The following is a 26,582-nucleotide window of genomic DNA, read 5'->3' on the forward strand; positions in this document are numbered from 1 at the left end:
TGTGTTCATGATCTGACACTTCCAAACCCCATTTATATGCTGTGACTCTGTTACAGACCTCAACCAGCTATTTAGCATATAAATAAAGACATAATACTTTTCTGCTTCCTAGACATATTGGGAAAGCAAATCTGTATATTTTCCTGAGTCTTTCAGATCACTGTGATGGATACCACCATATAAATATGTAGATAGTTAATCTACAGTTCAGCGCAAGATGTTCCAATCATTGACACCCAAAAGAAAATGAATGGGAATTAAAATATTTTAAGGAAGTTACCCTATGCTGAAAAGTTTAAAAAAAATGTCCTTGATTAAACTGTGGCATTGTTGTAGTGGGTTGACCTTGGCTAGCAACCAGATGCCCACCAAGCTGCTCTATCACACCCCCTCCTCCATGAGCCTGGGGAAGAAAATACTCTGAAAAGCTCGTGGGTGGAGACAAGGACGTGGAGATCACTCACCAGTCACCATCATGGGCAATACAAATTTCATAATTTGCCAGTTAGTTGTAACAGAGAGGGACAGTGAAAAGTAAAACAAAAATAAACACACCTTCCCCTCCACCACCACTCTTCCCTTCTCTGGGGTTCAAGTTCGCTGCTGAATTTTCTACCTCCTCCCCCTGGGTGGTGCAGTAGGAGGGAGAATGGGAGTAGCAGTCAGTTCAAATTGCTTCCTCTCTGCTGCTTCTCCCTCCTCATGCTCTTCCCCTACTCCTGTATGGGGTCCTTCCCATGGCAGATAATCCTCCACGAGCTTCTCCAGCCTGGGTCCTTCCCATGGGTTGCAGTCCTTCAGGAACAGGCTGCTCCACCACAGGTCTCCTGCAGCAAATCTGCTCCACTACAGGCTGCTCCTTCTCCACTGACTGTGGTGTCTGCAGGGCTGTTTTTGTCACATTTTCTCACTCCTCTCTCACATGTCTAAAACCAGGATTTTTACCCTTTGATAAATACATTGTCACAGGGGCATTACCAGCATCCCTGATGGGCTCAGCTTTGACCAACAGCGGTTCTGTCACTTTGCACAGATCTTTTTACTGAGTCTACAAAATAAATAGAAGCATTTATGAGAGATGCACAACATTTTGAAATTATCGTGTCTTTTTTTTTTTAATTCTTCAGAATACACTCCCACTTTTGGTTCTCCAAAAAAAGAGCAGAAAGAGAAAAAATAAAAGAAGGTTTTAACACTAAAAACAAAAGAACAACGAAGTACATTATGTGGGATGAGGAGAGAGTAGCATGTTGATTTGTAGTTCTATCTCCCCACTCACTGTGTCTTCCATTTTGTGTCTGATCTTTTTAAGCCTCAGAGGAAGTTTGAACAGATTTTGAATTTAAAACAGTGCCAAGCCAAGAATTTGTGCCTGTCTATACATGAAGGCCAGTTCTTGTTGATCAAACTCTCCAAGTTGAATGAACAACCTTTCCATGTTATCTATTCTCTCATCGATAAATCCTGTGGGCTCACCTTGCAGTTTGGAAAGCTGTCTTTTAATGTGTAGGAAACATTCACACTTCTCAATGTGCTAATAATTTAAAGTAATAAGCACCTAGGCATTAACTTTATGCTTGTTGATGCTAAATTTGAGTGATGCAGCTCATTCAGTTGACAAGTTATACTTGTTAGAAATGGTGGGGTAAAGAGAACATAAACTTAGACAGCCACCTTACAGCTGGAAAATAAATAGGAGCAGTAAACATGCAGATTAGTGCACATGAATTTGTTTTCCTTTGGTCTATGAAGAAATAGGATTTTCACACACCTCTTTGGCTGGAAGGAAGGTGGATTGAACAAGTATAAAAGGAGATGTAGTATTCACCTGCTCAAAATAATTGGTCACTGTGACTTTTGAAGTGGTCCTAAAGAGATTATTGTCATTGCATTCCTGAAAAGGTCCATAAATTAATCCATTTAAAAGCACCAGTATTTTAATTACTGCTGCATAATTACTTAACACCACTCTGGGTCAGTTTGGCAGAGAGCACTACTTTAGAAGCCCTTAAGCAGTTGCAAAATCATTTTAAAGAAATTCTCCTTAAATCAATCAGTGTTGTTAAGGCTCTTGTGTGTTTGAAGTGAATAAAGTTTAATTTGTTGACAATTCAAATATTTTCCTTACTATATAAATTTTACTGGATGCTTAATCTTTGACTTCTCTTCCCATCTCAGGTTTGTGGTCCAACCAGTCTGGTATTTTTTCTCCAATAGTTGTGTCACCCAAGGATGTCAAATGGTTTGAAGTAATCAGTGTTAACACAAATTGCAAACAGACAGAGATTTCTTCCCAGACCGCAGGAATTAGTGGTGTGTTGATACCTGAGGCTAAAGGGGTTATATCTGAAACTTTCAGGTGACATCCTGAGCCACATAAAGCCAACAGCAAAATCCCCATTGATTTTTATTACCCTGGGATTAAGTGAATGCATTTAAAAAACCCAAAACTTTATCTTAATCCCCTCAGATGTTCTAGTTATTTTTGTTAAGTGTTTAATCTTTTGAGCATCTGTTATAACATCCAGTAGGAAGAGAAGGAAGTTCTTGTCTTTTGTTAGATCCAGTGGCAAGGAATTCCATGTGTTAATTCTGATTTCATGTAGGAAAAGTATTCTAGGTTTCTTTCATTTCCCTGTTGATTTGAAGAAATAAAATGGTGACAATTTTCCTTTTTTTTTTTTTTTTGTCCTGTCCAATATCTTGTAGAACTTAGGTCTCAATTTACTCTATAGAGTCAGCAATTTCTGTTTCTTCAGTCTATGTATGGATGTTTCCATTCCTCTTACTTCTTTCAGAGTATCCTCTCTTTCCTCCGTGTTGAATGTGTCATGATGAAATCAGACATGGTATCCAACATGGGGATCTTCCTCACTTAGCACAGGAAGATCAACACTCTTGATTTTCCATGCCATTAGTTGTGATCAGTGTTGGATTTTAAGGCATATATATTGCAAGAATATCTGGGGTAAACTCTTGCTCAAATATGCATACCGAAAGAGAAGACACCAGAAATTTTGGCTCTGGTCTTTGTCTGCTGTACAGAGAATAATAAAACTAAGCTTGACCCCTTCTGTCATCATTTTGCATTTGAATAGAAATGCTATGTAAAGCAAGCATAAAAGAATGTGAAAGTGGTGTCTGTATATATTTTTATTATTTTTCTTTACTAAATTTTCTTATCCTCTAATTAGTTGACAGAATTGATCATTTGATAGAAAGCACTGCTTTGATGTCATAAACCCAAAACAGTAAAAAATACTATATAGGTATTTCATAATATCACCAAATATCTATCAAACCCAGAATGTGAAGTAATCCAAAGACATTTCTTTCTTGATGAATAACAGGAAGTTCAAAAGCTTTTTCTTAATTTATAAGATACATTACACAGAAATCCTCCTTGTGCTGCTTCAGTTATCTTTTATCTTGATTATGGTTGACATTTTTAGGGTACAAGGCACTGTAGTTAGCAGGATAATTTTAAATTCTCTATGAGGTGCTGCAGTTTGGCTCTGAATTATATGGGAGACAATCTGAAGTCAGAGCACTATATTATTTTTCCATTTCAGCTACCAGATACCTCACACAGCCTGATTAGTGCAAGGAAGCTTTGAAAGACAAAACAGTGAAGACAGAAAACATTGCAATGCTTTACAAAGGGAAGGGCAGGTACAGGTTGTCAATCGACTTTCTTTATTTTTCCTGTAAACTCATATAAAATTTAATACAGTACAAAATATCATCAAACCTTTTGCTGGAAGAATCTGGGCAAGGGAAGGGTTTTATCACTTGAATAACTCCACTTGATTGTGTGACTGTCACAGAACAGCTCCCACCCAAGCAACCCCAGCACATTTAGGGCTCAGACACAGAGATTTGGATTTATTTGGGTCCAAAGTATCTTATTCTGCTTAGCCTTCCTGATTGTAATGCATATTTAAGCTTCAACAACCCTCTCATATGCAGACTAGCACATAAAATTCTTTACTTGGAATCCCTTATCTGGCTCCTCTGTTCACTAAAATTCAAGGAGAATGTAGCATCTTCTACAAAGTATTTTTTACTTTCAAAACCTGTGAATTGAGTGCAGCTCTTCATATTTGAAAAGGAAGAAGAGCTAGCTGCCGTTTCAGTCATAAGTTTTACCCTTAGGCAAACTCACTATAACTGCTGCCAAAATTAAATTAGGATGTATACTTTCTTCTGGAATCTTTCCAGCTCATCTTTAGGTGAAACATAAACTGTAAGGGGATGTGAAACAGAAACTGAAAGCAAGTATTTTTCACAGTTCTGTCTTTTCATGACATGGGAAATTACATTCTAGTGTCATGGCAAAGATACATAGCATTTATTCCAATAACTCCAAGTGTATAAAAACCCATCTATAAATGTCTACTAAATCATGGTAACAGTTTGTCTTTCAGTCCAAGTAGCTTTCTGATACCCTGCTCAGAACATCTTTGCAGTCTGAGTATAGTTTAAAAATATTTTAAAGACAGGGATGGGGAGAGAATGAAGCCCCCATAATCCAAGGGGAAATGGTTGGTGACCTTCTACACCTCTTAGACACAAACAAATCTATGGGGATCCATGCAAGGGTACTGAGGGAGCTGGCAGAAATGATCACTGAGGCCCTTTCCGTTGTTTACCATTAATCATGGCTAACTGGGAAGGTCCCAGTTGACTGGAGGTCAGCAAATGTGGTGCCCATGCAACAGAAGAGCCAATTGTATGAGGTTCAGCAAGGTGAAATGCTGTGTCCTGCACTTGGGTCACAACAATCCCAGGCAGTGCTACAGGCTGGGGGAAGAGCGGCTGGAAAGCTGCCTCATGGAAAAGGAGCTGGGGGAGCCAGTTGACATCAGCTGAACAAGAGCCAGCATGTGCCCAGGTGGCCAAGAAGGCCACTGGCATCCTGGGCTGTATCAAAAAATAGTGTGGTCAGCAGGACCAGGGAAATGATTGTCCCTCTGTACTCAGCACTGGTGAGGCTGCACCTCAAATCTTGTGTTCAGTTTTGGGCCCCTCACTACAATAAAGACATTGAGGTGCTGGAGCGTGTCCAGAGAAGGGCAACAGAGCTGGTGAAGGGTCTGGAGCTCAAATCTTATGAGGAACAGCTGGGGGAGCTGGTATTGTTCACCCTGGAGAAAAGGAAGCTGAAGAGAAACTTTTCCTCAACTACCTGAAAGGAGGCTGTAGCCAGGTGGGGGTCAGTCTCTTCTCCCAAGGAACATTCAATAAGACCAGGGGACATGGCTTCAAGTTGTGCCAGGGTGGTTTATGTTGAATATTAGGAACAATTCCTTCACTGAAAGGGTTGACAAGCATTGGAACAGGCTTGCCTGTGGCAGTGGTGGAGTCACCATCCCTGGGGGTACTTAGAGGATGTGTAGATGGGCTCAGTGATCATAGAATTGCAGAATCTTAAAATGGTTTGTGCTGGAAGGGACCTTAAAGATCTTAATGGTCTTTTCCAACCTAAATGATTCTGTGATTCTACCAAGAGCAGGATGTGGTTCACTTTGGAATGAGGGGACAGGAACTGTGTCATTGATGACAACGAAACACAGTACAAAGCATTTAACCACATTATAAAGACTGATGCCATGGAAAAATATTTTTATTAATGTCTGGCTAAAGCCCTGATCAGCATTTAAACACCCAAATGAAGAGCCTGTCTCACAGGAGCATCCTCAGAGCAGTAGATATGATGACCCTGAAAAAAATTTGCTTGAAAATGAAATGGGGGGCTTATTTAGGAATCTTGTGTTAGACTACCTTCCCGATGATATTGAATTGAAATTTTATGATTGATAAGAATTTTATATTTCTTAACTCTTCTCCAAGACGTATTTGCTTTCCCTCAGGCAGCACCAGCTGTGTGAGAAAGTATTTGCAGAGGCAGGCAGAGGCACCCAACGGCAATCCTAGTGGGAGCCTGCCCTTGGCTTCCCAAGGAGCTGTGAGGTCCCATGATGTTTTGATCATGTAATCTTTCAGCAACCTGAATCCACTAGATCCTTGCAATGTGAGGGAGGAGGTTTCCAAAGATGGGCTGGAGGTTACTGGCAGCTGCATCCATGCTGGCAGGGAGGTGAGACCCCGTGACCTTTGTCCCATCTGCCCTGGCTCCTGGAGGAAGGTGACCTGGGGGCTGGGGTAGGGTGGGAGGTCTAGCACACCCCTTTGTGTCCTCAGAGCATAAGTTCCTGCTCCCCAGATTAAACACCAACGTCTTCATGCCTGGTTGACCAACGTGGCACAGTCACATAGACTGTCCCTGTTCAATAGCAAATGTTGTCTCATTGGATCTGCATTAAAAACTAGATTCAGATTTGTCTAAAAGATTGCCAGCTGTGTTTTAAGGAAGCAACTGCAGTTGGAAAAAAGCAAGAAGCCATTCTCAGTAGCCAGTTCAGTCACCACATAGCATCAGCATCAGCTGTGCAAACTGCTACTGTGTCTTGGATCACTTTTTCAAAATTCCTAGTGATGACATTCTTCATGTCATGCCCTCTAACTGCACTGTTCAATTTCTGAATCAAAGACAGGAGTGAGAAACATAAAATCAGCATCTTTCTATTAGCTGATGGCATTGGAAGCAAGCTGTGGAAATCCTTTTTTGGACAAAAGACGCTCTAAAAATGTGATGTGTGATTTTGTGCTGCCAATTATTGTGAAAGCAAAATGCTACATTTTATAATGGAGCCACTGCTTAATGCTGTTCTCTTTTTCTTTTTTCCCTTCAAATCAGATATTTATCTTTGAGAATAACATCTATTACTGTGCTCATGTGGGGAAACAAGCCATCCGAGTGGTCTCCACAGGAAAGGAAGGTGTAATTTTCAATGGGCTCAGCGACTGGCTGTATGAAGGTAGGACACGATATTTAGGGCAGTAGTTAGTCATGAGTTTAAGTTGAAACACTCTAGATTTACAGAAGTGGCTGGATTAGACATCTGGCATTGCATTTCTGGGGACTGGTGGAGCGCGGAGCTGAAAATCTGCTATTCTAACAGTTGCCTGATATGCTGGACTGGAATTAATGTGAAATGATGTAAGAATTCTGTTTTCAGGCTGTTTTCTTTCCCTTAGTCCAAAGGTAATAAATCACTGAGCTTTAATGAACAGAACTGCTTCATTATTTAGTGGCGCCTTCAATCCCTTATAGATGTGCCAGTTTTCAAATCACATAAAGGACAGAAATGGGGAGGGAAAGTGGTTTTATTTTAAAGGAAGAAGCAAGGAAACAATTGTACTTGATTATCTGTTTTCCACAGCGCTAGGTGGGCCCTGGAAGCTGCCCAGGTCTTGCTACCTGAACAGAAAAAAAATTCTAAAATCAGACAGGTTCTCCCAGTAATTGGCTTCTTTCCCTTGAAAATGAGCCTGATGGGGTAGAGGGTCATCTCTGGAGCACTGCCTTACTTTGATCTTTTCAGCTGGCAAATGGCCATTTAGGTGTCTGTGAGCAGCTGCTTGCAAAGTGATCTCACCTGCTCCCGAGCTTAGGAAAGGATCCCTGCTATCCCCAGTTATTTGGGGCTTTTAAACTAAAACTGCGCCAGAATTAAAATTTTAATGTATACATATAAATATAACAGGCAGACAACATGCTGTCTAATGCTGAGAGCAGTTCCTTCTCACAAGGATCCTGGTTTTTGGACCTGGCACTGTCTCTTTCCTGTGATACAGTTTCCCTCTAAAGTCACACTTCCTCCTGCAGCTCCCATCATGGTCCCAAAGGTTTTTTACCTCTATGGAGAGAAAGTTTCCAGATACATCTGTTAACTCTGTCCTGTTGGCTGTTCCCAGTTTTCTTGAGAAATAGAACAGAATAGGTTGCAAGATGCCAGTAACCATTAATTGGTGTAAGAACATGAATCACTCCTTAAATTACTCTGTATCAGAGCTAAGCTGGGACCGTCTAACTCAAAAATGAGGGAATTAAAATAAATTACTTTATTTGCCACTCCCTAAGAAGCTGTTCACATAAATCAGTGTACAAATTCATCAAACACATCAGTGGAAAAATCTGGTACCAGTTTATTACATTTGATATTTAAATCTGTGTTTACACTGCACCGCAGAATATTTGCAAGTAAATGTCTTCCTTGTGAAGGACACCAGAGGAGTGGCTAAGAAGTTACAAAATGCTAATTTTCTTTCACTTTTTTCTTTGTGTATTAATTTGCTGCAGCAGTTGTGGGCAGGCCTGTTTGAGTCTGTAGGTCAAATGTGCCTTCTACTACCACCCACATTTTGCTGATAAACATCATTTAGTACATAAGGTTTTCTTGTAGAGTCTCACACACAGCACCACGCTGAGAGGAGTTTGTCAAGCCCATGAACTCCAAGCACACCAGCAAGCCCATGATGACATTTGTTTTGCTGACACACATTTTTATTCAATTATGGGATTGCTCAGGCGATTTCTTGGCTGACACTGACTTTCGGGTTTGTCCTTTATAATGAACTTGCTTGTACACTTTATGCAAATGTACCAGGGTAAGAAATGAATGTATGATCAAACAGCGTCTGGTTATCCCAAGCCAGGTTCTGTAACCTCTCTGTGAGGCAGAAGCAGATTAGAACCACTGAACCTGCTATTTACCGGGAGTAGGTTTTGAAGAAATTAGGATATAGCATCCCTTTGGAAATGTCAGTTTGTGTCCAAATACAGTTTATATTGAATTAAATAATTCTCTTACTTCACAAGCAAGGCGTAGAAGTTCCTACAGGAAAACCCGACATATAAACATTCCCAAGTAGTGAGGTGCAGAATCCAAAATCAAATCCAGAGCTGAACTGTGTGAGCTGAGCTCCTTCTCTTGCACCATGTCACCTGTGTAAACCTCATGGAGATGAGCCTGGGATCAGCATCAGGACTGAGGACTTGTGGCAGATGCTTCAACAAAGCTGAAGGGCAACAGTGTCAGATGGATCTACCTTGTTCAGATGCCAGCTGTCTACACACATGGATGGATGGAGCAGGATCCCAGAAGAAGTTGGGTATTGCATGGTGTTGAATGGATAAGGACAACTGAGAGGAGTGGCACCTCCCCATCAGAGTCCATGGGAATTCAGGTATCGTTGTCAGTGAGGCTGAAGCTTTGCCCTGGCAGAAGCTGGGATGCTCTGCCAACATACCTACCTGACTGGAAATTCTTGAAAACCGGGCAAAGACTGAAATTTACCCCCTCGGGGCTCTTTTTCCTCTTCTCACGCCGCCATTTGTAGCTGTGCCTTCCCCACCTCCCCGACCGAGCTGGGTGGGATGCTCAGCCTCGTGTTTGTTTGCTCTGCTGCCGTCTCAGCGAGCCACCGGGATGGATGCTGAGCATATGTAGAAATCTCGTCCCATCTGTGCAGCCATCTACAGCAGATAGTCTGCTAAGGAGCTGTGAGAAGCGGGGTCACGGAGAGTTCAGCGCACTCCTCTTCCTCGCCTGCTCTTTTTGCTGCTGAAGTTGGTGACCCCTGGCAGTGACAGCTGAGCCTCCTCGCAGCACCCGCTGGGTTACTGTCACAGCTCACAACCTGCTTCTCACTTTCCCTGAACGCAGCACAGAAAATAACAAAACTTGGTGTTTTCTATTTGCGGAAGCTGATTTTTAATGTCTTTTATTGTATGTAGCAGGAGCACATCAGCAACAATCCCCCCTCCCCTTTCTGTGAGCTGTTCTCACAGCGCACTCTGCAAATGGCAGTGACACCCTCTGGGGTGACTCCTGACACTTCATATGAAAGGTGGACCCAGAGGGGACACTTTCCTTCGTAACTTTTGCTTTTGTCGTTGCTTTTGTCACGACAGAATAGATGCACTGTACTATTAATCACAGGTTTTTACGAAGTCCAGAAGCAGAGCAGATCTAGAGTAGAAGTGACAGGCTTTCTGCCCTGAAAAAAAATGCAGAAGTTCATTTCAATTCAAGTTAAGCTCTGCTTTTGTAAGTCTGCCAGAGGGGGGAAAATTTCTTCGAGGTATTTATGCTGATCTGTAGACTTTTGATAATATAGTGAAAAACATTTCAAATCAATCAGAGCTTAATCTACTTAGTGCATTTAGCTGGAAGGTTATAGATTGATACATAGATTACTGTAACATGAAAGCATAGATTAAACATGGGTTTTATTACTAAAATAAGCATTGACAATGTTTTCATAGTCTGACTGAATATTTTCAGAGCTGTGCGTGATAGATGCTTACACTAAAATGGAGTAACATCCTATAAAAGAGAGTTTAAAGTTCTGCAGCTGAAATCAGCTACACATTTAAATGCATAGCAGCAGCAAAGAGGGGTTTATATTTCAGTTTGCTGTATGATCATTGTTGGTTTGAGAATATGTTTCAGCAACAGTGAGTCTTAAAGATAATTTTAAAACAAGTGCTGGTATAGCACAAAGTACTTCCAAAGCAATAGGATAAGAGTATTTATATGTTCTTTGTATAAATAGTAATTTTTTTAAACTAATGTACATTGAAAAAGTAAAGTGCAGGTAAAACACACTTCATTTAAACATTTCATTAGGGCACTCTTCCACAGAAATGAATTCTATCCTGGTGTAATTAAGTCTCTTCATTTGCCACCAAGCACTTAGAAGTGGCTGTTCAAATAATGTCCAGATATTGTGAGGAAGGGTGGCAGCATGGTGGTCTGACAGAGATCACCTCTGTGATCCTGTTAAGTGGCAAACAGAATGTTGAGATGTCCCCGTGTTGCAGTTCAGAAGCTCATTAAGCTTGGGATTGTGTGATACTGAATCCTGGGGAATGGGGCAGGAGGACTTCTTCCTTTCAGACTGGCACATTATTGCCAGACCAAGAACACCCCACCAGGGTAATTCAGGGTCCTGTTAGCAGGACAGGGACCTTCTCTGGACACACTGCTATAAAGTCCTGGTGTGATCTCCTTTGAGCAAATCTGTGTTCACAGGCAGATAACTTCTGGAATTACACTCTACTGCTAAGTGTGTGCTTGGAAATCATGGAGGAGCAGCATGTGGCACCGTGATGTGTGCTGCTGTCACTGGTGGGAGGGGAAGGAAGGATTTTTACCTATAGATGGTCCTATCCCACCCATAAAGCGTGAAACTGAGAGGTTTCCCTGTGTTTTGCTGCATGTGCCCACAGTTGTAGGAGTAGAAACCAGAAAAACTTAGAAACTATTTTGCAGTTTGGTCTGTGGGACACATTTTTTGGGTTTTAGGGACTTTGGTTGCAAAAGTAAGAATTGCATGTGAGTAACTCCCTCATCTCATGTCACTGTCAGAGGATCAGAAGGGTTTGTCCTGGAAGTCTCTATATTTCTCTATATCCTCTAATATAAAGATCATCCTAAAGAGACCATCCCCATTCTAGATTTAGTCCTGACACCGTGGCTGTGATGTCTCATCTGGACATCTTCTCATCCTCACATCAGAGGGAACCACATCTGTCAGTAAAACCTCAGCCCCAGCTCCCATGACACACGTTTAAAACCCTCACACAATATGAGCTACACACAGCCATCATTTAAAACTGATACTCTGCTTTGTTGAGCTTAATGCACATTGGCATTGCTGTGCTTTATTTTTTGGCTAGGAACCAAGAGGAGGAGGGGAAAAAAGACTCTTTTTTTCAGAGATGATTCCTATGCCTTATTAATCTTCATTTTGCCTGCGTCTTGCGTGATCACCAACAGATCCTCTTATGTGACTTCGCAGTGACACCTGGTGGGAGAGGCCAGGATGTCATCGTCATTAAGACAATGAAACTGCAGAATTTTTACCTGCAAGATCTAGTAAAGAGTCCCAATTTCCCCTCGCATAAGTTTCCCTGAAACTCTCTCTGAGCTTATGGGAACTAAGCATCCAAAGCTGCTGGCTGATTCATGCTAATAGCGCTTCTGTTCCTTTTCTAGGCTTTATAAAGAGAGGAAAGAGAACACAGTAATAAAGAAAAATCTTTTCCATAATTTAATCAGCATCTCACAAAAAATATCAGAGGGTATATTTAGAACATGTATGACTGGTCTCAGAAGACCAGCGCCTGGTAGGAGCTGCCAAATCAAATATCAGTTACTTTGAGCAGTATCTTTTATGCTTATAGTATTTCAAGCAAGTTAGGTAGACATATGTCTTAAGTTTAGAAGCATTAATTCTGGGGCTCTGGAAGAAGTCGCAGTACTGGGAAAATGCTCAGTAATTCTGCTGAAGCAGTACCCTAACTTATTTGGTATTGTACTCAATTTTCCATTATATAATATGAGAATGCTGTTTCTGCTTGGAAACAGGAGCTTTGATGATCAGATTATACCTGAATTTGAAAAGGGACATTCATAATTAGTCTGAAAGCAAGTATCTCCTAAAGTTCCTGTTCAGTGCCACCAGAGAGGGAGATGACATATCCTCATATTTCACAGTCAGGGTTAACCTTTCCCAGTAATTAGTAGCTCCAAGACCTGTTGGGGGAGGTTGAGATGAAGAATTAGACTGAGTCATCACTGCATTTTTTAAGATACTCTGGATAAATAAATCTCTTTCCATGCAAAAGCCAGTCCTCCAGACAGTTAAGGGCATCAGCCCTAATGGGACTATGAAAGATTCCTTTTTGACAAGATATGTGAAGAATCATTGGGACAGAGAATATAGATTTTAATTTGCTTTTAAGAACTTGCACACTATCAGTTACAAAGAAAATATGTCATAGACATGAATAATTTTTGCTATTCTACACGGCTGCTATGGTGTAAAGGGAATATGGGAAACATTTGAAACTGGGAAATGGCATCAAGATAGGGCCACAAATGCACTTCAAACTAAAAGCCCTTAGTTTGCCCTCAAGTGCATGCTAATGGTTTGCAGGGTTTTTGGGGAAACTGCATGTAATTTGTTCTCTCATTTGTGTGCTTGTTCAGGCGAGGTAGCAAAAACAGTGTGGTTCTTCAGTGACATTGTTACCATACTAAAAATAGCAAGTTTTTCTCTGCTTTGCATATTGGGTGTCATTCACCCATTCAGTACATGCAGCTCATGTGTGGCACCTGGGGCTATACAAGTCCCAGTTAGCCATTATTTAGCTGCCTATTGAAGGTGACTATATTTTTGTGCACCTTTGTGTGCATGCTGATTTATACCAAATGGGCATAAAATCTGCCCAGTTTAGTTGCAGTCAGACTGAAGAGCAGCTCTTCACCTCAGCCATGTGTTTGAAGTGGATATTTCCACCATACATAATTCTGTTTCAAGGAAGATGAAATAGATGCAACATTATAGTGCCTCCTCCATGTAAAAGAAGAGGAAAAGAGAGTCTTGAATTTCACAGATAGTGTCATGAAAAATTTGATAGAAGCTCCCTCACCTTCTTGCTTTGGTGGAGGTTCCCCCATCCCAGGGAAGCTCACATTACAGATTGCATCACCAGAACGGGCTTCTGGCCCTTCTCAGTAGGCAAAGGTCAGGGCAAATTGAACCATTTGCAATGCACATTGTGAATGCCTGCCTAGAAATCAGCAAGCTCCTGAAAACTTTAAAATGTGCTGTTACCTGGCCTGGCTTCAAAATCGAGTACTGCACCATGAGAAACCTTGCCAGCTCTAGCCCAGTCTTTAACCTTCCCTTTCTGCAGAAGGTTGTTTGGAAGGAGGCTGCTGGCCAAAACCAACACCTGTCATCCTCTAATTTTTGGATCACCATCATTCAGGCTTCAGGATGGCTTTTGGAAGGAAAACAGAATATTGTTTACTGTGGTCAGTGATCTCCTTGGGGCAGTGGAAGGAAGCCAGTTGTTTGTCCTGATGTCACTGGTCAGCCAGTAGCTGCCAGCCCCTTAAAGAAGTGTTCAGGGAGTGAAGTTGGGTTTGCTTGCCCTGAAGGCCCAGTAGGTATCACAAAATAGGTATTGTATCACTTGAGTCAAATATTTCCCCCAAAATGGTGTATTATAAGTTGTATAACAGAGCTATTATTGTTTTCTACTTGTACAGGAGTTCTATTTCTCTGCACCAATTTCATTACAGTGGCCTTGGGTTAAATTGTCTATTGGAGATCTGTGTCCTCATTTTCTGATTATGCTGGTATTTTTAATAACCAATTAGTATACTAGCACTTTAAATATTGCAGAACAGATTTTGACCTATGCCATGCTAAGTTGAAGTCTGGAATAACTCCATGAAAGCTAATAGTGATGCTCTGGATCCACACCAGGATGCTGAATGATAGGGCCTTGCTGTAATATTCATGCTTTATATCCACTGTCAGGGTTTCAAAGGAAATATCTTAAACTGATATTATTCCCAGAAAATTAGGAGAGGAATTTTATTTTCCCATTCAGTCAAATTTGAGAGCTGTGCTTTTCCTCCATAGAATCATATCTGTGGTTTGATAGGATAAAAGCCGGAGAATGTATTTAGGTGATCAGGTTCACTGTGAGTAAAACAAAAATACATCATTTCCATGTTGATAGAATTGAGCCTGGGGCCTGTGATATACATAAGAGTCTTCCAGGCTGTAGAATGTTGTAGGAGATTAAAAGAATTGCATTAATTTGTACAAATCTATGTACAGTATTAGTGGGGACAAATATAGCTGTTAGGGCATGTTTCCCAGGGATAGGGGACCTCTGTCCTTGGGGATTTTTGAGAGTGAATTAGACAGATTTTTGCCATGGCTTGTTGAGATAAACATCAGTCTTATTTCAGTGCAAGGGAGGGATTAGATGATTTCTTTGGGCTTCTAGATCTAAAGTTTTATGATTATATATATAGTTTTGATGGCTTTTTCTGATATCTTTGCAGTTAGACATCTTGGCTCTGATATTACAAAGTCATTGTAAGAGCTCTTGGAATATCCCTTCAGAATTTACAGAATACCTGTTTTTATATATAACAGGGTGAATACATAAAAACTGCTTGGACAAGATGGGTGTGGGGAATGGAGCTCTCTATTATGATACATTTATATGTGCCTCATTATTCCCCCAAGGAAAATTGCTTGTTTTCTTTTTCTGGGAGTGTCCGAGTACTTTTATTTGAAAAACATGTTTTCAAGGAAGCAAGCAAGCTTCATGTTTTTATAATGCTGCTATCAAGAAGTGATTAAAAGGACAGAATGCACAATGAAATCGAAAGATTGCTATAGAAATTTTATGTTAGTGCATAATTCCATCAGTTTGACCTAAAAAGTAATTGTCTGTAGTTTTTTTTCCTTGATGCACGATTCTTCCTTGGTACAGCCTTGCTCATGGAAATTCAGGGGCCAGTGGAAAAGCTACAGGCTGTTTAAATAGCTGTCCTCTTTGTCTCACTGCTTCCTGGCCTGAATAAAGAGTATCTGCCCTAAGAAAAAAAAAAAAAATTAATGTACTCTGTCCAAATTAGAACGAGTGAAAGCTACATGAAAGGGATGAAAATTCTGCTGAGATATGTGAGTCTCACAGTTGGCCTGTCCGTTGTTGTATAATAGCAGGGAAATCAAAAGAATATCCAAAATGATGACACAAGTCAGCTTATGATTTGTGTACTTCAGCTCCTGTAATTTAAAAAAAGAACCAATTTGAAAAAAAACAAAACAAAACAAAACAAAACAAGTTGAAGTGCAGTTAAACTACAACTCAAAATCCTTATGGTAGCTGTAAGCACTCAGAGGTCAAAGTGGGCCTGTGACTAGGAGGACAGAGTTATGACATGGGAAGTACAAAGAGGGACCAGGGATGCCCCCACAGAGCTCGAGTTCACTCTTTCAACACAACAGGCAAGAGGTTAAAACTTTGTATGTGAAAAAAGACCTTTAGCATTCCTATCTGTACTGCACGTGCTTGGCATTGCATGAGGTATATAATAACCAACATGCTCAGATCCTGGTACTGGGAAAACAAGATCTGTTTTTCCACCGGTGTTTCGAGTTACCACTGGACCTCAGATCTTTAGAACATGAGGGGTATGGGTGTTGCAGTACATGGTATTTTTCAAACGGGCAAAGAAGTCCAGGGGTGTCTGCAGTGTTGATAACAACCAGGACATGGAGGGGGTCCTGCCTGGGTTTTGCTCTGGATCAGGAAAACTGGAGAATTAGAGCAGATCGTTAAAGTGATCAGATTAATATACCAGCAGTTTTCTAAAAGGTGAAACATCCAGGGACTATATCACCCTCAACACTCAATTAGTTGTTGCTATAAGTAACTACCATATGGTGTAGCTCCTGCACCAGCTGCTTTCCAGTCTTCAGTGGGTACAGGTCTAAGGGGAAACCATGGCACGGAGTTGATGGTAATTAGAAAAATGGGGGGAAATAGTGTATTTTGAAGATAATATTTAAGCTTTTGGATGGTTAAGTAGTAAAATATAAGTGGCCAGGGATGCTCTGGCTCCTGTGTGCCAGGCTGGGGATGCCAGGTGCCTGCAAACACCACACGTGTGTGCACAGCAACCAGCTTGAGACAGCAGGGACCAAATTCAAGAGGATGGCAGAAACCTTCAGTCTGCCCTGGGCTGAGGATTGCAGCGACCAAGCAACACTGTAACGTGTAGGAGATGTTTTCCTTCAAATTCAGGGCAAATAACAGCAGGTGCTGCTCTGACCTTCACCCTGCCCTGCCTCCCTGCAGCCTTTTCCCACGTCCAGTGGGATTTCTGAGAGGATGGAGATGAGGTGATAGGTATTGAGCCAGGTTTCATTGCCCACCAGAGCAGAGCCAGATACTGCACCAGAGATAAGAGTGAGGAATAAACCTGTATTATGATGTCTGCTTAGGTCTACAGCCTCCAGCAAGACTTCTGTGTTGCCCAGCTTCTTTGCCTGCTCTCTACTCTTTTCATTCCAAACCAAGTTTCCTACTTTGAGAATTATTTCCACAGCAAAGCCAAGCCATGTAGAGCTGGATTTGATGCCATTCTTCCCATTTCTTTTCTTCTAAAAGGATCACAGTCGTCTCTGTGTTCATCTGTGTCATCCTGTCATCCTGTTGCTGAATGATCACACTTGCAGCCAGCTTGTGCTCCCAGCTTGACAAGCTGCTGTTTGCATACCAGAAAGGTATGATTAGAATACCTTTCTTCTTTCTTTCTTTGTTTTTTTTTGAGTCTTTTTTTTTTTTTTTGAGGGGGGTGTTGTATTTTTAATGACTAAAAGTTTGCGGTGCCCTACTCTCCAAATTCTCGCATGTCACTCTGCCCTGGAAAACAATATTCTGTTGTTTTGTGTCACATCAAACAGCACAAGAACACAAAATGCTGCTAAAAGCTAAATATTGAAGTTTATTTATAGTTATAATAGTCATTTCTTATTAGTGAATTCCTTAATTATGGATTTTGAAGGGATGTTTTTTTTTCAATTTTAAAGGGGTTTTTTTTCAGATTTTAATGAGAATGGAAGCATCATATAGTACTAGACAAACTCTCAAGTGCTCTATGCTTTTATCCATAAAATTTCCTGTGATGTAGCTAAACCCCCTAGATGGCCTTGCAGCTGCACTGGCTATATGTGTGTAAGCTACACCAAGATTTACTCTTCATCTTACCTGGTACTGATTTTACAGGGAAGGGTGACCACTGTGGTCTATTGGGCAGAGTTCTTCAATTCCAAACTATTAGCTGAGAAATACTTCCCATCATTCACACAAATGTGCCAGCAAAGTAGGTGTAAAATCCACAATTACAATCTCATTTAGTATGTACAATACCCTGATTTATATATTAGATTGAGATGAAAATTATAGAGTTAAGAAGAAGTTGATACCCTAACAAATGTACATGTTCCTTAAATTATTTTGAGTTTTACTTCAAGACTTTTTTTCTTTTTTGAGTGTTTTCTTTAACTTACATAGTGCTGTATTCTTATAACCAAGTAAGCCTTAAATCTGTGGTACCTGGGCAGGATATCAGAGAAAATACCTTTTACTGAGACCTGGTATAGTTATATTCCAGCCTGAGAAACATCAACACTTTTTGAAAAATGCAGGAAAAAAGATTTACATCATACTTTAGATCCAAACTATCTCTACATACTGATTGAAAATTGAAGTAGTAACAATTTTTTTTTCAGTTTTCTCTGTAGCACAATAATTTAAAATTTAGACTACAATTTTATTCCTTACCGTGGTTTACAAAAGCTTTATCTCTCAAGGATCACCTTTTCTTCTGCATCTGAATTTCCTTTCCAGGAGGAATCTTTTAATATTTTCTGTCGTTGTTGTTATATATATGTTCCTAATTTTTCTTGTTTGTGTTTCATGCATTCTTTGTAAGTCTGTTTTAAATAAATTCACTCTTTTTTTTTCCCAGTTCCAATGAGGCAAGAGAAGCAACACAGACTAAGAGAGTAGGTACTATCTAGGAAAGAAAGAGTTAAAACAGAAGGATATATGAATGCTTGTTGGCGAAAGGGAATAATTCCAGAGTGGTCCTAAAAACTTCATTATAGATCAGAGAAAGATGCAATATTGCATTAACTGAAAGAAAACTCTTATATTACAGAGTTTAATGTCCTTAGAAATGTTGCAGAGTTTATTTGAAAAATAAACCCAACAAGCCTCTATTAAATTTATAGAGGAAATGGAAAGCAGAAACTCAGAAGTCTGTAATTGCCACCTACAAATATGATAATTAGAGTGAATAAGAAGTAATGAAGGAGGAAATCAGAGGCAACTCACCTCCTTAGCAGGAAGGTGGAGGTTACATTGCCACCATGTGGTAAGACTGTGGAGAGGCTGGAGCAGAATCCATCAGGATTCGAGAGAGCTGCAAACAGCCAGAAATCTGCATGATTTGCTGGAAAAAAATATAGTATGCAAATAACATCCTGATTGGAAAGAAGCAATGTGAGATGAAATCCTATTTTGCTTTTGATTAGCGTGTGCGGTCGGTTCTTTGATGGTGTGTTTGTGCTGTTTTTGACTTGAATTTTAATTCAAAAAGCTGTTACATAAAATATTCAGTGGAAAAGTGAGCAGACTGCAGAAAAGAATAAGAAAAAAGGTTCTCTTTTGAAAATAATGTCATTTATAAGATTTAATGAGTACAAAAATTCATCATTCTGTTGCATGTCTTCTTGAAATTGTCTCCAAAGTTTCCTCATTTATTTTGATTTTTATCAAAATCTTTTCATAATTCTGGGATACTTCCTGGGATAATCCCCATTTCTATCACATTTAGAAACACGAGCCTTACTTTTACACAAAGTACTTTCTAGAGCACACTTTATGGAAATATAACTGTTTTTTAAAACGGAAAGCCTAAAGTTCTGCCTGTGGCAGGATTTGGGATCCACAAAAGTGTGTCAACTTGTTCTTTCCCCCTCAACTTTAGCTCATAATTCCTCGTGGCGTGACAACTGGTTGCTGTAGAAATTATTAGAATTCAAGAGCATGATTTTACAGTCTGAGTCGGATGAGCTTTCACAATCCCCTTTTTGATCAGATTAGTGCTGGCCTCTGAGATGACCCTCAGCCAAGTAGAGCCTCTCCTCCCAGGGCAGGGATTGCTGATGGTCTCACTGGTTTTCCCTTCAGACAGCTCTGTCCTGCTCCATTGCAAGGTCTTTTTCTTGTCTTCACTGCAGCATGAACTGTTCTCTGGTCTCCCCTGTGTTTAACATCCCTTGCAGGGGCTGTTCGGGTGTCTGTGTAACAAAGTGCTTGAACCTCATGCTAAATACAGTGGTTGCTTTTGTAAGAACAGCTCCCTTCCTTAGCACCCACACACTTTTAGCTAAAATGTGAGATTAAGATTAAATGAGCTTCACAGATGACGCTCAGATGTATCTCTTGATACGAGTCTAATTATGACCTACACTGAAGCAATTATTCTGTCTTGATCTTAATGCCTTTTGCAAGCACCAATTAATAAAATCTCCCATAATGTCCTGGTAGAACAGGAATTATTACCATCTTTTTAGAAACAGGCAAACTGAGGCACAATTATTGACCTGGTTTTAGATGAGATGGGAGAAAGTAGGACACAAAACTGAGGTGAGAGTCTCACCTTAGGCCCCAAGTGTCCATCAGTGTTGGTCACATATGAGGGATGCACAGCTGGAGACGTGTTTGTGCAAGTTACTGTGCAGGAAGGCTGGACTGGTCCAAAGTGATTTCTACAGGAGCAGGAGCCCCTCCAAGCCATGGGGCACCCTCTGAGCAGCAGGCAAAAATCTGCTGTAAAAGCTGCCCCAGCTCTGTCAAGACTGTTACTTCTGTTCTGAATTGTGAAGGGGCTGATGGACTCTTACCTGCCTTGCAAATCCCAGAAAACAGGAGCAAATCACTTCAGCCCTTCCCTTTTTACACATATGACTCACAAGCATTTGCCTCCTACATCAGTTTTGCTTTTGCTCAAAGTTGAATAATTGCCTTGGATTTGATTTAACAACAATAGCAGGGGAAAAAAATAACCACCAGTAGCTACTGCATAAGACTACATCAAAAGCTATTTTTTAAAGGAGGCTTTCATGATAGCTAGATTAAAGATTTGAGAAACTGGTAAGAAATAGAACTGAAGAAAAACAACTCCTAAAAGCAAAACATTGTGTTTTCATGCTATTGTGTTTTTAAAATTGAAGACAACAGTCTGAAAAAAGACACAGAAATAAATCTTACTTGATGGGAATTATCTGGAGATCACTGTATTTATTGCATTTATTTTGATTTTCTACTCTCTGCCTCAGACTGTAGGCATGGAGATGACTTAAAAGATTCAATATCTCATTTTAGAAATTAAACTTCACTTGATTATTGAACTGACCCAAAATAACCCTTAGACTGTTGTGTATTATTCTGGATATCACCAGCATGTTAGACATGGTAGAGAATGGGACAGGAGGTGAGAGCTGTATCCCCAGCAGCTGAGGGATTTCAGATGTGATAGCTGAGGCTGTGCTGCCCCTTGGAGGCACAGCACAAAGTTGCATAAATATAAGAGGAGGGAAAGGATTAATTATGGTGCTTTAAACTTATCTTGTTTTTTATCTCTCCCTCCTCTCTACCCTTCTCTTCCCAACATCCTGTGAATTGCCTTGAGGCCTATACGTGTGGGGGCTCTTGATAAGGGTCCAAAAGCCCTGTGATGTAGCACTTCTTGCCCAGATTATATCATGTGTGATGACAGCCTGGATAAATAATTTTTCAGCTAAATGTAGGTATTTTAGAATCCTTTCATGCTTCTCAACCCTTTTCTCTAATATTTGACATCTGATACAACTGTGGATCTCTCAGCAAATACTGAGGATACTTAGCAGTGGTGGGATGGGAGGGCCAGGAAAAGGTTCAGGAAACCGATGTGATTGTTGCCAGCACTATGGAGAAGGGAGTAGATTTGGGAATTTCCCTGTAAATTTCCCCATCTCAGCTGGTCTGTCAGTGGGACCGTGGATCTGGTTTATGGGCACTCCTGATAAACACCAGACCCGGAGCCACGGTGGGAGAAGTTGTCATCCTGCTTGTGTGGCTCCAGTGAGCACACTGAGAGGAATAAGAAACCCACTTCTGCCACTCAGGAACTCGGGGTCCTTTTAAAAATGCTCTCTGGGGAGTGACCCAGTTAAAATGTTACATTGCTGGAGTAAGAACAGCACAAGGCTGCTTATGGGACATCTTTTGTTTAAGAGCTGGCCTACGAATTTTGGGCATCTGATTTTGACCTTGGGAGTGAGAATAATTTGGACTGGGTGCTGACCTGGCAAGCAGTGAACCAGGGAAGCTTGGCACGCTTCACAAATGTTTCAGGGCTTTTGCAGGATTAAACATTATGCAAGACAGAATAATAAAACCAGAAAGGAGAAATGGTAACTTCAGTGGTGTTTTTCTGGCTCTGTTAGCAGAGATCATGTGGTGCCAGGTGAGAGGTGGGAGTAGCAAGACAGAAATGCAGATGTAACAGCAATTTTCTCCTGGTGTGAGCTGCCATTCGGAAGTGTCGTAGTACGTGATCTCCTAATTACCACGGCCCAAGATTATCTTTAATGAGCAGATCCCTCAGCACAGCACTGCATAACAGCATCTCAGCTGAAGGGAAGTTGCAGGAAGAGTGGAGAAATGGAGAGCTCTGTTTTCCTCTATCCCACTGTCTTGGGAGTGGATTTGGCTCCTTCAAACACATCAGTCCTTATGGGGCAAGCATGACACTGTTACATTTCTTTACATCACATTGAGAAACAAGAACTGGATCCTTAGTAGGTATGAATTACTAGATACATTATTAAGTCCAGTTATGAATTTGGACTTAAAACTAAACCATCTCTCTGAGTACATAGGGCACAGAAAGATAATTTACAGTCAATTACCCAGCCAGGTGGTTGTGTTTATAGCAGTATATCATGGTGCCTTTTTCAGTTCAGGAATGTAGATCAGGAAAACATAAACCAGACATCCTGTTATCCCTCCTTAAAGAAATGCTCTTCACACTGGAAAAAATATAATAAAAATATGTGTAATCATGATGTAACCATGCTTTGAGTATTTTCACGTCCTGGTGGAATCCTGCTAAGCCTGATGAAGATGAAACCTCCCACGCAACATGCCAACGACATAATTGGGATTTATAGCTGCAGGCTGGAGCACACAATCTTCAGGGGTTGGAGGGAATGACAGAGAAACATCACTTGGAAGAAGACAGAAGAGTAATTTGCAGCCTCCCTCCCTGATGAAGCTTCCCACACACAAGTCTCTGTACCCACAGGGGCAGGGCAGAACACCCACCTCAGGCACTGCCACAGCCCTATGTCACCTGGTTCAGCCAGCCCAGAGCTGCTGGGTTTTCCAGGAGGAAAGTTACCAAGAAAAGATGAAAGTCATCCAAGGAAGTCATAGAAAGAAAGGACAATTTGTATATTAAAATTAGCACCTCTGAGTGCAACCCACATACAATACTCTGGGAATAACATGACTTAGAAAATTACTTTTTTTAGTCATGAACAGTAAAAGGCAAGGAGTACAACTCACCATTTTTGGTCCTACTCAGCAAAGGCAGTGGTATTTTCTTTGCCATTTGATAATGTTTGCCATCTGAACATTTCAAGGCATTTCAAAAGATGCATTTCATAGTCTGGTGGTGGGAAATTACTTGACAGCTTGATGTGTCCTGTGCCCTGGCTGTGCCTAGTGCTCAACAAGCACCCCACACAACCAGAGCCAGTTCCCAGACCACTGCAGGGAATAACGAGATACTGGTCAGCCGCAACCTCAACACAGCAGCACTGCTAATGTCATGGATGTCGTGGTAAAAATATACTATCAGGGAAGGAAATGGTATAATGAGTTGGGCTATTTTGGTTTTTGGGGTTTTGTTTTTATGTAGGAATTGTCCTCAATACTAAATAGGAAGTTTTTAAGACTAGAGCAGGCTATGATGACCTTGGTAATAAAGATTAATCCACGCTAGGTATTGTGAGCTGTAAGGTAGATAAAAGTGGAGCCATCTCCATCCTGCCAATAAATGCAACAGATAAAGAGTGGATAGGAGGAGGGGTGTTGTTTTGTTTTTTTTTCCAAAGCCGCCCTTAATCAGCAGAAAACAGCAGATAAAATTATCTTTGGTAGATGGGGATTTGTGGGGTATGGGTTACATTTATTATCTGCTGGGTTATAAGCTTTATTTTAATTTCCGGTATTTGCCTGCTACATCCTAAGGAACAATATGAGCTGCATCTACTGCATGTCATTTATAAGTCTGTGCATGTCATTTATATGGTAATGGGGGAGTTCCCCCTCATCCCCAGCGATTTCTGCAAAATTGTACATGCTGGTTCTCAGTATATTTAGCTTTATCCAGCGTAAATTAAAATGCACATTCATGATCTTTGAACAAAGCAGGCAGGGATAATTGGTAATTTGATCCTGTTCTGTACAACCCAATTCAAAGTAATACTTATAATTTGCAGTTAATTAATCAGGGCTTTTTTTCCCTTAAAATTCTTAATTGCCTTTCTATGATATTCATTTTTAATAAGTTTTTTCCTACCACTTTTAGATCCAATTATACAGGCAATTTCATTTCACTGCTACTGCATGGCTCTGTGTGCGTGTTTATACATACATTTCTGTACATTTTGGTATATTTTTTCAGAAATTTGTATATGCTGGTTTACTGGGTGGGGGTTTTGTCATCTGAAAATAAGCAGTTGAAAATAATGGAATCAATGTACAACCATGAGAAACAAGGCACAACAGGGAATATAAAACTCACATCAATACAACACAATTTTTAAAGAATTGTAAATCTCTGGAATTCCATTTCCACTATGAATGGTCAACATCATCTGGTATTTAAGTCACTACCCAACTGAAGCTGTCATTAGAAGATTCTAATTGTTGTGGCTTTAAAGCAAAACCAGTAGTCACTAGAGACACAAACTTTGGACTCTCCTAGGAATTTAAAAGGGTCATGAATTCAAAAAGAAAAATGTTAGTGAATATACACGTATGTGGGGGTTAGAAACATGCCATGGACCAAATCTTCACTGGGCAGGGCACTGAGCACCCCGTGCCTGACCAAGCCCAGCACTTCCCTCTCATGAGCTTGAGCTGGGTGACACCACCTTGCTCATCCCCCAGTGCCCCTTCAGCATCCTTGAAGGCCTTCGAAGCCTTTGTGCTCTGCAAATGTGAAGGAAAACACTCATAGTAGTTTTCTTTCCGCTTCCTTCCACCTCAGTAGAAGGGAAGGTGTTTCTCTAGTTTGCCTGTCCTTGTCTGGGCTTGTGCATGTTGTATTAACATAAGGGGCCTTTAAGTTGTAGTAGCAGAAATGTTGTTCACTACAAGTTGATTTGTGTTCTGTCAGCATTTCACAGAATCATAGAACAGTTTGGGTTGGAAGGGATATTAAAGGCGCATCTAGTTCAACCCCCATGCAGGGAACAGGGATATCTTTGACCAGAATAAGTTTCTCAGAGATCCATTCAGCCTGACCTTGAAGGGATGGGGCATCCACCACCTCTCTGGGCAACCTGTGCCAGTGTTTTACCACTCTCATTGTAAAAAACTTCTTTTGTATATCAGATCTAAACCAACCCTCCTTCAGTTTAACACCATGACCCCTTGTCCTTTCACAACAGGCCCTGCTAAAAAGTTTTCCCCTGTCTTTCTTATAGGCCCCCCTTCAAATACTGAAAAGCCATAATAAAGGTCTGCCCAGAGTCTTAATCTTAACTACACAGGAGTCTACAGCTCAAAAATATTGTTAAAAAAGGTATTTCCTGGTAGTAGGAATAAATGAGATTTTGTTGGGTGGACATCATCCTGCAGATACGTTTGTCTTTTCTTTATGCTTTCCTGAGTCCATAGCAGAGGACCTTAAAGACACACACCTAGCAAGAAGAGAATTCTGTTCAACATGCAAGTGCCACCACTCTGATAAACACAGTCAAACCCCCACTGGTTCATCAGTGGCATAACCTGATTACATACCATTACCTTCATTAGTAATAAATGTTCCTGTTATTTGATAAGAGCATTTTTTATAAAATATTGCTTTAAGCTAATTTGAATTCTGGTTTTATCATGCTCTCTTTTTTTTTTTTTTTTTTTTATTATTCCTGGGTGACTCTATTGATCTCAGTAATTCCTCTGATTATTCAGTACTGTAAAATCAGATTCATCCTCTGAGTCATTATTGAGCTAAATCTCTCAGTTAGCCAGATCTTGAATCACTGTTCAGGTTGAAACCTCTGGGAATATTGCCATAGCAGGGCAATATATACTCTAAGTGGTTTTTTAATGGCTGTTCAATGACTGTGGCAGTTTAAACCAGGTAAGGAATTTGGAGCTAAACTAAATTCAGTCAATGTGCTCCAGCTCCCATTTCATAAAGCAGGGCTGTGTTTTGCAGTGTTAACTGACGTTTATTAGCACTCAGGCTGGGTGACTATCAGGTGCTGCTCAGGGTGAATAAATCATGCAAGCAATTCACATGAAAGACAGCTTGTGCAAGTGCTGATAAAAGTCCGTGGGGTTGAAGAATCAAGTTCCTTAATAGCAATGTCAAGCTGTTCAGTTCTTCTTATCTCTCATATTTCTTTATGAAACATTAAAAGAGATTGCTTTTGGGCACTTGTGTTCTTGAACTATTGCAATCGTCTAATGAATTTTTGATAGTCAAATTCAGAGGGTTTTGTGATCACTAACTTTCTTGATATGTCTGTAGCTGTTGAAATGGATCCCCTGTGCCAAGGTTGGCTGTCCATCTTCCTTTTATCATGAACCCCATAGATTAGTTAGGAAGAACCTGTAACTTTTAATTTAAAGGAAAGGTGAAGTGGAAGCTACTTGAGCAGGTTTGAATAGAGTAATATTCAGCATATAATGAAAGCCTTGATTTGTCTCACTGCATTGCACAGATAAGCAAATTGTATTTCCAGGCGCAGCAACCTGTTAAGTGGCAGTGGGGGATAAAGAAAGAAGAAGAGATTTGACTATAAGGACCCCTGCTGCATTTGGGCAGTGTGAATCCTGTCTCATGGAGGCCCTTAGCAATTGAGAAGGCACAATACAACTTTGCAATCAGCATTTACCCACATCAGTGAGCTACAGTGCAAATCACCCGGAAGACTTTTACCGGGAAAAGTTTCTACAGATTTAGTGCCTCTAGTTAGCAGGCTTTCAGGGAGAA

At 40.6% G+C, this 26,582-nt stretch overlaps 1 protein-coding gene across 1 annotated transcript in view; it reads left to right on the top strand.

Moving 5' to 3' along the window:
• DPP6 (dipeptidyl peptidase like 6) overlaps positions 1-26,582 on the top strand; it is a 245,207-nt gene that overhangs the window by 158,495 nt on the left and 60,130 nt on the right. The window contains exon 8 of the mRNA XM_027879778.1: positions 6,761-6,881. Coding sequence (XP_027735579.1) covers positions 6,761-6,881 — 121 coding nt within the window. The remainder of the gene's footprint in view (positions 1-6,760; positions 6,882-26,582) is intronic.

The sequence above is a fragment of the Empidonax traillii genome, unplaced genomic scaffold (genome assembly GCF_003031625.1).
Source record: "Empidonax traillii isolate 1590-97213 ecotype Southwest subspecies unplaced genomic scaffold, ASM303162v1 scaffold58:size1836614, whole genome shotgun sequence".
In the NCBI taxonomy this organism is placed as follows: domain Eukaryota; kingdom Metazoa; phylum Chordata; class Aves; order Passeriformes; family Tyrannidae; genus Empidonax; species Empidonax traillii.